Source organism: Delphinus delphis, chromosome 8, assembly GCF_949987515.2.
Source record: "Delphinus delphis chromosome 8, mDelDel1.2, whole genome shotgun sequence".
In the NCBI taxonomy this organism is placed as follows: Eukaryota; Metazoa; Chordata; class Mammalia; order Artiodactyla; family Delphinidae; genus Delphinus; species Delphinus delphis.
In genome coordinates this window covers 65277835-65290234 of record NC_082690.1, presented here as the reverse complement: position 1 = coordinate 65290234, position 12400 = coordinate 65277835, and the positions used below count along the sequence as shown (strand labels likewise).

Below are 12400 nucleotides of genomic sequence, written 5' to 3'. Positions count from 1 at the left end.
ATTAATTCTCTTTAATAGACCCCTCTCCTTCCCTTACTCCCTCTTTCTCCTTACACACACACACACACACACACACACAGAAAGTTTTTTCAGAACAATTTGAGACAAATTTGTGTGCATCATTTCCCTTTGCCCTAAAGTCTTCAGTGTATGTTTCATAGGAATAAGTATTTTCTTATGTAAACATAGTATGGTTATCAATATCAGAAAATCAATATCAATATTATACCTTTATCTCATCTACCATCCATTCAATTTTGTCATTTGACCTAATGCTCTTTATGCTCCGCCCCCCCTTTTGGTCTTCCAGTACAGGATGTAATTTAAAATTCTGTATTGCATTTAATTATCTTTTGTCTGTCTTCATCTGGAATAGTTGCTCAGCCTTTGACATTTTCAAATAATGCAGGTCCCAATGCCCCTTTTAAATAGAATGCTTAATAGTTTTTGTTTTTCTGATGTCTCTCACTTTAGATTCAGGTTATACATCAGTAATTGGATTACTACCAACATTTGGAATACTAAGTGTATGTCCTACTAAGGGCACACATCTGGAAGTACACAATGTCTGTCTGCTACCCACCTGCCTTACTGATGCTGTTCTTTTTGAGTACCTAGTCTGGTGATTGTCAGATTACCTCCATTGTATAGTTGCTATTTTTTTTTCTTTGCTTGCAACTAATAAGCCATGACTGATAAGATACTTTAAGACTATGCAAATACTCTACTACTCATTAATTATCCCCCCTGCCAGATTCAGCATTTAGTGATGATTCTTGCCTGTGCCAATTTTTATTATGATGGTTGCAAAATGATTATTTTCCAACTATGCACACTCTCTACCTGTACCTTTACCAGTCAGCAGTTGACATTTTACGTTTTCTGTCTTGTCTATCTATGTGAGTTATAGATTCATGTATTCCAGTTTCTTTTTCTTCAGTAGTATATAATTAATGGTTTTTACTGTTTTAATGCACAGATTGTCCAAGATTTGACCAGTGGGCAACCCTTCAGAGTGGTTCCTGTGTTCTCTTGACAAGCCCCATCAGGGTTTTTTTTTTTTAGCATTTTTAAACTTTCTTGCATAACAAGCTGATCCAGGATCATCTTTTTCCTTCCCTTCCTCAGCCTTGAAATCAGCCAATTCTCCAAGGAGCCCTGGCTCATTTGAGTATGGAATAATATTAAAAACCAAGATTAGGGGCTTCCCTGGTGGTGCAGTGGTTGAGAGTCCGCCTGCCAATGCAGGGGACACGGATTTGTGCCCCGGTCCGGAAGATCCCACATGCCACGGAGCGGCTAGGCCCGTGAGCCATGGCCGCTGAGCCTGCGCGTCTGGAGCCTGTGCTCCACAACGGGAGAGGCCACAACAGTGAGAGGCCCGCGTACCGCAAAAAAACAAAACAAAACAAAACAAAAACAAAAAACAAGATTAGGGTTCTTGTATATTTGGAATCAATGTTTCAAAATTATTTTTCTTTTTAGCTCAGATATTTTCCTATTTGCCATTTTAACTGGACCAAAACATTGTAATTTATTTAGTATTTACAGTCACCTTACAGAAAGTTAGTGTCTGCTTCATATGAGTTTTTTAAGATTCTGAAAATGTAAATAAGTTATAAGAGTTCTGGCTCCTATATAAGTTCGCTTAGGTAGTAGATGCTAGCCAGAATTATGTAACAGCTTTTCTGTATGAAGAACAGAGAGATAATATCTTCTGGAATTGGTCCAAAAATTGGTAAAAATAATGAGGTAATATTTGAAAAAGATAATATTAAAGCCCAGATGGTGTTCCTTTCTAGGTCATCATTAATGTTGTTCCCATTTTCGATGTGAACAGTTAATTATGTACTTTAAAAAAAATGTGTTTTTCCATGCCGCGGAGCAACTGGGCCCGTGAGCCACAGCTACTGAGCCTGCGCGTCTGGAGCCTGTGCTCCGCAACAAGAGAGGCCGCGATAGTGAGAGGCCCGCGCGCCACAATGAAGAGTGGCCCCCGCTCGCCACAACTAGAGAAAGCCCTCGCACAGAAACGAAGACCCAACACAGACATAAATTAATTAATTTTTTTTTTTTTTTTTTTTTTTGCGGTACGCGGGCCTCTCACTGTTGTGGCCTCTCCTGTTGTGGAGCACAGGCTCCAGACGCGCAGGCTCAGCGGCCATGGCTCACGGGCCCAGCCGCTCCGCGGCATGTGGGATCCTCCCAGACCGGGGCACGAACCCGTGTCCCCTGCATCGGCAGGCGGACTCTCAACCACTGCGCCACCAGGGAAGCCCTAAAAATATTTTTTAAAAATGTGTTTTTCTTTTATTTTTGGATCATATCATCAATTGAAAAATAGATCTTTTAATTCTCATTTTGTGTGAATTACTTCATACCAAATATACTATGGCACATTATTTGGAAGCCTAAAGAAGAGGAACTTAGGGATACAAACTATCCAAAGTATAATTGTGCAACTTTAAAAATGTTGGCTCTTATCTCTCTAAGATACAGTAACACTGTCAAAAATCACAAGCATTAAACTTTTGATAACATATTCCCGGAATTATCCAACTAGGCAATGTGATTATAAAATTTTTTAAGTAATCAGTAAAATATGATAGATGTGACGTTGCTTTATATGACTTACCTTAAAAAATGATAGACCTGTCTAAATTTTTTATTTAGTTGTATCACTTTGGAGTCTTTTAATGTGTTTGTAAACGTGTTTATGAACCAATAATGATGCAGTTCAGACTAAAGACATTTTGGTATGTTAGCAAACGAAATGTGATCAAAGAAAAGGGGTGAAATGAATGAATGTACTTCGGAATAACATTGACATATAGTAGGTGCACAATGAAGGTTTTATTTTCATTTTTTTATTATGGATATTCTGAAACAAATAGAAAATTTAAGTGAGTAGTATAATAAATCCCATTACACTTGACCCAGCTTTAAAAATTATCAGCATTTTGTCAATCTTTTAAAATCTAAATCCTTGATTTTTTTTTTTTTTAGGGAGAGACATTTAAAAGCAAACCCCAGATACCATATTTCACCTGCAAATATTTTAGTATGTATCTCTAACTGGTAAAATCTTCTTTAGATTACCAATCTGCCATTATAATTTTTAACAAAATTAATTACAATTTTGAATAACCCCTTAATATTATCTAATATCCAACTTACATATTTTTAAATTAAAAAAATTGTCTCAAAAATGTCTTGGTTTATTCAAACAAGTTCCACACATTGTATTTGGTTGATATTTCTTAACTTCTTTCTGTAACAGTCCCTCTTCTGGGGGTGGTAGAAGAACTGGGTCATTTGTCCTATGGAATGCTCTATATTCTGGATTTGGCTGATTAATTCTCCATGTTATTTTTTAACTTGTACCTCTACTCTCTATAGTTTCCATAAAGTAATATTTAGATCTAGAGGCTTAATTGGATTCACGTTCAATTTTTAAAGCAAAAATTGCACTGTACTTCCTATTGTGTTACATCAAGATGAACTTATTTTCTGGTTGTTCTACTTTTAGTAATTTATGATTGATTTGTGGGTTTGGGGTAGTGCCAGCCTTTGACTTAATCGTTTGGGATCTATTGATGATCATTGCCTAAATACATTATTTCAGTAGGAATTGCAAAAGATAATTTCCTCATACTATTATTCCTGCTGCATTTATTGACTGAAATTCAACTATTAAAAAGAACTTTCATTGACCACAGTTTGATAGAGAAGACAGTTGTTTCCCCTTATTTTTAAAAATTTTCAAAATAGTAGATTGGTACCCTAGCAATCTTCAGTAGTGACCAATTAAAAAATTATCATATGAACTCATGGATTTTTGTGTATTTGTTGAGTTTCATTCAGCTGCGATTTTTATTTATTTTGATTCTGTTAGTCTTTGACAGATTCTTTACTTTTTGACTAAGATGAATAGTCTTATTTTGTACATTTTTCTGGCCCAAATATAGAATGTCATTTCTCCAGGGAGTCCTGGTTTCCTTTACTAGAAAATAGTATTTAGTAAGTTCTTGATTGTATAAATGAATTCTGAACACTGGTATGATGCTTAGTACAGTGTCTGGCATGTAGAATATATGTTACAGTTATTGTTTTCTTTTATATTCTCATATTAATTAGCCTAGAACTGTGGTTCTTAAAGTGCGGTCCCTGGATCAGCAGTATCAGTATCACTGGGGAATTTCTTAGAAATGTAAATTCTCAGACCTGAATCAGAAATTTTACGGGTGAGACCCAAAAATCTATTTTAGCAAGCCCTCAGTGATTTTGTTACACACTGAAGTGTGAGAACCGCTGGTCCAAAGTAGAAGTTCCTAACTCATCTGGTGCAAATGGGCCACAGGCATGCTGAATATTTTCTTAGGGCAGCTGTAAAGCACCCTAGCTCCCAGCAGTCTTGTCCATTTTCTAATCTTTTCAAATCTTATTTTACTTTATGAAATGTGAGAATTAATGAAACAGATGTTAAGTATAATAATATATTTATGAAATAAACATTGTATTAACCTAGCCTCCTAAGGATATAGAACACAGGAATATATACATATTTCAGTTTTGTACATTTTCTGTCCCAAAATAGCTTGTGACAGCCTTTCTCAGCATGTGTTCTATAGGGCACTAGGTCCTCTTGATGCTCTGTAATAAAGAGGGTTTCAGTGGTCCAGTAAGTTGGAGAAATAATTTATATTATATCTCCTTTGCTTGGCATTGTAGAAATAATATTTGCATATCAAAGTCTGAAAAATCCTGCAGTAAAGAAACCTTTTTAACTTGGCTTTAACTTACTGTTTCCAAAATGTTTTGATTAGATCTTTTTGGCTAAGCAGTATCTGTTAGCTTCCAGCAGAAAACACTTTGGAAAATGCTGCCTTATGAGTATATATTTTTTTTTAAAATTACGGACTATGCACCACTTAAAATTACGGAGCTTTCTGGGTGAATGTATAGTAACCCTACAAATGAATTTGTCCTACCTTTGGAATACTGTAGCACACAGGAGCTGCTGAAGGGGGAAATATCAGGATATTCTCTTTGCTAGAGGTAAACTGGATTCTGAGCTGAAGACTAGTGGCCTGATTTGTCTGAAGCCTTGTTATCCTAAAATTTGTATGTTTCATGTAGTCATTATTTTCCAGACCAATGCAAGGATAAACTAGGTTTTGTCATATAGACGTGTCAACATGATTAAGGGATTATTTGGCAAGAAATGAAGAAGTTTGCTGGGGGAACTGTAGACCTTACAGAATTTTGCAACTACTTAAAACTTATTTCCAATTTTGGAAAATCTTAAAGTCCTTAAATTGCTTAACTGAGGCAACTCTATATAATGGTACACTGTAATAAATTACTTACTTTTCAAAAAGGAAATGCAGAACTGGAAGTTTTTTACTTGCATAATTCCTTTCATCCTCCTTTTAAAATGAGTGTTTGACAAAATTTTGTAGGGAGAGTTAGTATGAAACAGTGTTGTTGAAAATGAACTTAGCACAGATGATATTGGGTGCAACTAGTCTTTTCAAGATAGAATAGACAGGAATCAAGCATCAGGAGTACAACAGAGATGAGACTGAAGTATTTGACCTGAGTGATAGGATAAGCTTCTTAAAGATTGTGCCTATCTGCTATATGGAGTCATTCCATAAAGTCAGTATTCTAATAATTTTTAGCATTTTGATCTTAGGATATATTTAAAAGGCAATAGTACTTTAAGGAAAGATTGCTATGGTGGGTACTAATATATCCCATATTATTGAAGCATGAAGACTATGAGAGCTACATCGAATGTAAACTACATAGAAGCTGGGAATCCCACTAGCAGATGTGGTCCGTAGTAACAATAGGTAGAAAAAATATCAATAAATGGGCAAGTTGTGGCATGTGCTTATGATACGTATAAGAGATAAGGTCACATTACAAGTCAGTGTGAGGCAGTTCAGTAAACAGTATTTAAGGTAAATTTGTATCTTTAATGGGACCTACTAAAACCAAGGAATAATCTTAGCTTAGAAGAAGGCTTGTAAATATTGTTCAATGAGATAAAATACGTGAAAATGTTTTATACTATAAAATGTTAAATTTCCAATCATTATTACAATATCTATTACATTTGTGTCCTGTGTTTTTGATTTCCTGCTTATTGTTAAGTTTCTCACATCTTTTCGACATGTGAAAATCTGTCATTGTAAAATGCAAAACAAAGTTAGTATCACTACATAGTTATTACACAAAAGGTATTCTAGCAGCTATAAAGAAGAGGCCCTATTCCCTTACATGATATATTACTTATAGAAAAATTTAACCAAAACCACGTCATTACTATCTCCTGGAATAAGCCTTATTATAAACAAGAATTTTTTTTTTTAATCACAGCAGTACATTTTGGTTTGAAAAAAGGAATATGAACTTTCTCTAAACTTGGGACATTGTATTCTTACAGGAGAGCTATTGGAATTAAGAATAACAGCATCTTATGATTTATAGCACATTTACAAAGTAAAGGTCAAAATCTATAATAAAAAGTGATGTAAAGACTATGGCTGAGTCCCTTTGCTGTGCACCTGAAGCTATCACACCATTGTTAATTAGCTATACTCCAATATAAAATAAAAAGTTAAAAAGAGATGTAAAGAAAAATGGAATTGGGCTTCCCTGGTGGTGCAATAAGAATCTGCCTGCCAGTGCAGGGGACACAGGTTGAAGCCCTGGTCTGGGAAGATCCCACATGCCACGGAGCAACTAAGCCCGTGCGCCGCAACTACTGATCCTGCACTCTAGAGCCTGCAAGCCACTACTGAGCCTGCCTGCCACAACTACTGAGCCTGCGCACCTAGACCCCGTGCTCTGCAACAAGGGAAGCCACCTCAATGAGAAGCCTGCACACTGCAATGAAGAGTAGCCCCTGCTCGCGGCAACTAGAGAAAGCCCTCACTCAACAATGAAGACCCGAAGCAGCCAAAAATAAAGAAAAAAAGAAAAAAAAATTTTTTTAATTAAAAAAAAAAAGAAAAATGGAATTGTTTTTATTTAATATTGATTAACATTATATCGGACCTTTTTTCTTTCTTGTTAATAATTATTCCAGTTAGTGAATGTTTAATAAAAGGATAGCTTTAAGAAATGACCAAGGCATTCTATTTTATGTTTAGGTTAATGCAGGTTAATGGTCATTTATATGAAATGGTTATGCACTTACTCAAGCTGACTTCTCACGGTACTCTAGGGCATGTATCACAATCTCATAAAATTGTGGATAGCTTTATCTCTTTCAGGAATTTCAGTCATTCTTTTGTCCTGAAAGGACAAAATTTGTTAGTAATCCGTAAAGAATATGATTCATTAAGTGTGGAAATCTTTGGTAAATTCATATTCATCACATTTTTATTATTTCTAAGAATTCCAGGAACCACCCAACCTAATTTTAGCTTTTGCTTTGTAACAAATGAAAATCTTTCAAGAGCATATGGATCTTATCACACATAATAAAAAGTAAACAGATATTTCCCTTTGGATATGTGCATTCCATAGACATCTAATACTTGGTTATATTTCACTGTATAGAAACTATACGGGCTCCAAAGGAGACAGAAATACAGTTCTTGGCCTGAACAAGTAGGGGGAAAAAGCTTCCCTTGGTAAAATACCCAGAAAACTATTCTAAGAAAATTCATTCCTGCATGAATGCAGTGAACAAATATTAAGTAAGTATCAACTATGTGGCCAGCTCTTGGTTTAGTAACCGGGAAATTACCAGTGAACAAAACAGAAATCCTGGTCTTTGTGGAGCACATTCTAGTGGAGGAGATAAACAAACCAGAAAACAAAGATAAGTGAAATAGATAATATGTTGTCATGCCGTGGAGAAAAATAAAATATATTTTATTTTTATTAAGGAAGGGGATATAGGGAGTGTTAGGGCATTGCAGTTTCAAGTAGGGTGCCAACAAAGGCTTAACAGAGCAGAAGTTTACTTGAATGAAGACCCAAGGGAGATGAGGGAATTATTTATTGTATCTGTTCCAGGCAAAGGAATAACAAAGTTCTTGAGACCCTTATGTGGGAGCATGCCCAGCATGTTTGAGGAGCAGCAAGGAAGCGAAGTGGGGCTAAAGAGGAACAGAGAGACTAAAGGAAGCTGTTAAAATAACCCAGACAAGTGATGATAGTGACTCACAGTACTGTGGTAGCAGTGGAGGTGGTAAGAAATCAGGACTGCTGACAGTTTGGATACGGGTTATGAAAGAGAGGGGAATCAGGATTTTTGATTTGCTAAATGGGAGGATAGAATTTCCATTAACTGAGATAGGGAATACTACAGGAAGAGTAGAGTTTGGGAAGAAAGATTGGAGCTGTATTTTGGACATGTTTGAGATACCTATTAGTCATCTAAGTGGAGAGGTCAAGCAGGCAGTTGGATATGGCATTTTGTGGCATTTGGGAGAGAGGTTTGGCAGGAGAGATAAGTATGAGCAAATGTGTGATATGTTGATGAACTGTGCTAAGAATTAATAGTAGGAGAAAAATCAGTAAAGGAAAGGCTTCAGGAAGGAAGATAATTCCTAAGCTGGACCTTTGATTAATGGAAAAGAAAGAGAAGAGGATTCTAGTTAGGGAAGATGTCCTAGCATCTTAGAATATTATATAGAAATAAGTCTGAATACTACCTTGTTTTTTTTTTCTTTTCACTTGGAACTTTTATAGTGCGTCATGTAGTATTATGGAACAATAGGTGCACAGGAAATATTTGTTGACTAATGAGAATAATATCTTTCAAAGTTTATTTAATTAACTAGTATTTAATCACTGAACATTTAGGGTTTTAAAACAATTCTAGATATTTTTATTGTGCTAAAATATGCATAACGTAAGCTTTACCATTTCAACCATTTTTAAGTGTACAGTTCAGTGGCACTAGGTACATTCTGAAACTCAGTTTTGTGTATAAAAATATCCTCTGTTTTCAAAAAATCAACATTGTTGCTTCTGAGCAAAAAGAATTTAGAGCTGATTGGGCTTTACTTTTAAGAGCAATGAGTATTCTGCAACATAATCCTAAATGATTATCGCTTTTGTTTGAAAGATTGGGAGAAGTCCAAAAAGCAAAAATGAAAAGTAGTGCCTTACTTCTAAAACAGATTTTTTCTTTCCTTGAAAACTGAATTTCCATTGAGTGAGTGTCATTTGTATTTGTATGGGTCACTAATGAATGTGTCTTACTTACCTTTGATTACTGGTACCTCACACAGAAACCAAATGCTCAAATAAAATTGTGGTATATATCTGGAGCTTAAGGAATTTTCAAAAATGAAATAAGTATGCCCTGTTTCATAATTTCTTTGCCTACTTGCTTCTCAGATTCCTCTCAAAGTATGTTTATTTTTAGTTTTGTAAATTGTATTTTGTAATTAATTTTGGATTTTGTAAAGTACATGAAAGTGTGTGGTATGTCTATATTTTGTGAGTTATAAACCTAGGAAATTGTTCGTCTGTTGATTACAGTGTCTCTTTCTTTAGGGAACAAAGAAAGATGAGATTGAAGGTGAAGTGGAAGTGCCTGGTTTAATTCAGCCTGCAGAAGTGTTTGCTCCCAAAAGCCTGGTGTTGGTATCCAGATTAGATTATCCAGAAATTTTTAGGGTAAAGAACTCATAGTTGTCATTATTGATTTGTATTATTGTATAAATCTATTTTGAGTGAACCACGGTAACAAATTCTTTGTATCTAAAATATCATTAAATTGATTAGGAATTCATCAATAAAATTACTGTGAACAGAAGAAATGTATTTCATGTTGGTTAAAATAAGTACCTGAGTAAGTTAATATGACTATTTAAACTTCTAAGGATGTAGTGTTTGTTTTAAAATAGGTCCCATCTTTACTGACTCCAAAATTTATGAATCCTAAAGAAATCATTTGATTACCTGTATCAAATTTAAAATGCATTAGTAATATAACAACTTAGTGTATTTTTGTTGATCTTCTTTTTAGGAGTCCAGGTTCAAGGAAATAGGATAAGTATTTGTGATTTCAAATAGTTGTGATCATACTGCTATCCATATAGCTTTAAAATATTGTTTACTTCCAGATATTTTATTTTTTTAGATAGTTAGAATTTGCAAATGTGGAAAAAATTTACTTTAGTTATAAATACATTTAAGCTTTGCAAGAAGAGGGCTTATTTTTCTTATTTCAGTTGCAGTCTTTAATAATAGTAATGTTGACCATTGTCCAGAGTCACAGATCTTCTTTGGAAGGTATAAACTATACCTTAAAATTTCTCAAGGATTTGGGAAATTGATACATAATTTCTGGAAAACTTTTTCATATTGTTGAGATTATATATATTCTTAGTGTCAAGATTTCAATGACAGTGGCTAACTCCTAACAGATGCTAATTTTTTAGTTATAAGTTTTAATAAACTGAGAGATTCATATGATTCCATTTTATCTTCCATTTTACCACCTACCTTCTTCTGAGCTTAAAGTGTTAATCATATCTTGTCTCTATTTTGCTATTCTTTGTAATAATTCACATAAGTTAAGTTTTTCTGTAGAATAAATGTTCTGAATTTATAAGAATCACAAAACAAGATAAAGTTTCTAAGTTTTTATCTTGAAATTTGGAGTTCTGCAAAATAAGTTGAGACAGAAACAGTTTTAAGCCCCACAAATTTGCTAGAGTGATTATCTAAGCACAAACACCTGTTTTACGAATTACGGATTTCTGCTTTTTATAAACTCATCTCAAAAGCTCATTTAGAGCTTCTGGTTCTAGAGGAAAATTTAATAAACTTAATAACATTTGCTGCTTAAAGTTTATTCCATGGTCACTGTAGAATCTACTAGGTTCAAAGAGAAATTTTCCTGGAAGCAGATGTCACAACAATTTATTTTTAGTGCTTGCTTTTTCCATGAAATAACTACATGCATCTTTTCTTTTCAGGCTTGCCTGGGTTTGATCTATACTGTATATGTGGACACTCTGAATGTCTCCTTGGAAAGTCTCATTGCAAACCTGTGTGCGTGTCTTGTCCCAGCGGCTGGAGGGTCTCAGGTAAATAGAATAAAAAGGGAGATGAAGAGGGCCTGCTTCTCTTCTCCTCTCCTCCAGTAAATTTAATTTATGAAGAAAAGGAAAGAAAGAATTCTTTAAATATTTTCATTTTAAAAAGGATCTTAGTTTAATTAAGCATTGTCCCTATGGTCTGCCTTCTAGAGACTCAAGATTCCATTCTTAGGTCATAGGGTTAATTTTAACACAGGGTTCACCTTTCACATAGCATAGTTAGAAGTCATATTCTGTGTAACTTGAACTCTACCTTACGCTTTCTTGGAAATACACTTTTTTAAGTTGAACTTCAGATGTGTTCTTTGTACCTTTCTTATTATTCCTCTCTGTGATTACGCCTCATTTTATTAACTTAAAAATTTTTTCAGGGATAAAAATTAGGAGGTAACATTAAGAAAACTTTTAATATAATTCTTTGTAACATTATAACTACTTCTGGATAGATTAATTCATTTCTTCATTTCCCTGGTTAAAAGCAATTATATGTGGTCCTAAAACCATTTTGTATGTTGTGTGTAATCTTTAATAGAATAGCTTGCATTTAAGCTTCAAAAGAGGAGGGCTTATTTTTCTCATTTCAGTTTGCTACCTTTAGTAATGATAATGTTAACCATTGTCCAAAATCACAGATCTTCTTTGGAAAATATAATCTATACCTTAAAATTTCCCAAGGATTTTGTCATAGATTGAGCCCATGAGGACATTAAACTCTTCTACTGAAATAAAACTTTCTCAAAGTGGCATGTTTTTCATCTTCTGTATGTCCTGAAATTTTTATATTCGTCTCTGAAGTAGAAAAATGAGAACTTCAGTTGCTATGACTTAATATTTCTAGAGAACTTTTTTTTTTAAAGGCTCCTTTCCTTAAGTCCTAAAATTGATTAGCTGATCACTTATTTTACTTATTCTTATGTAATATTGAGGAAAAGGACAGCCCTCTAAAAATTACAGTTTTTTATCCTCAGTCTGATAGAGATGTTACTCATAGTAAAAATGGCATCTTTTTCCCGTGCCCTTTGCCTTTTTAGCTGTCTCCTGTCTTTCCTAGCGCCTTTTGGTTACTCTTAAGGTTTTTTTCCTCCTGCACTCTCCTCCCTCATTCTCTTATTTCTGCTACAAGGGCATACTATGAAATGTGAGTTTGGTCATGATTGGACCTAAACTTTAAAGCAGCCGAGTTGTTTTATGAGCCTTTATTATGATGGGAATTTTGTTGACATGATTTTATTTTATTTATTTTTTAATTTTAAAAACGTTTTTATTGTAGCTGCTAGAGATTTTTAAATTACATGCATGGTTCATATTACTGTATTTCT

General features: G+C 34.3%; 1 protein-coding gene across 2 annotated transcripts in view; it reads left to right on the top strand.

Annotated features, from left to right (window-relative positions):
• The window catches only part of SBF2 (SET binding factor 2), a 453477-nt gene that overhangs the window by 214996 nt on the left and 226081 nt on the right, over window positions 1-12400 (top strand). For both annotated transcript variants that reach the window (XM_060018483.1, XM_060018482.1), the window contains exons 4-5: window positions 9529-9651; window positions 10959-11069. In XM_060018483.1, the coding sequence (XP_059874466.1) occupies window positions 9529-9651; window positions 10959-11069 (234 nt within the window). The remainder of the gene's footprint in view (window positions 1-9528; window positions 9652-10958; window positions 11070-12400) is intronic.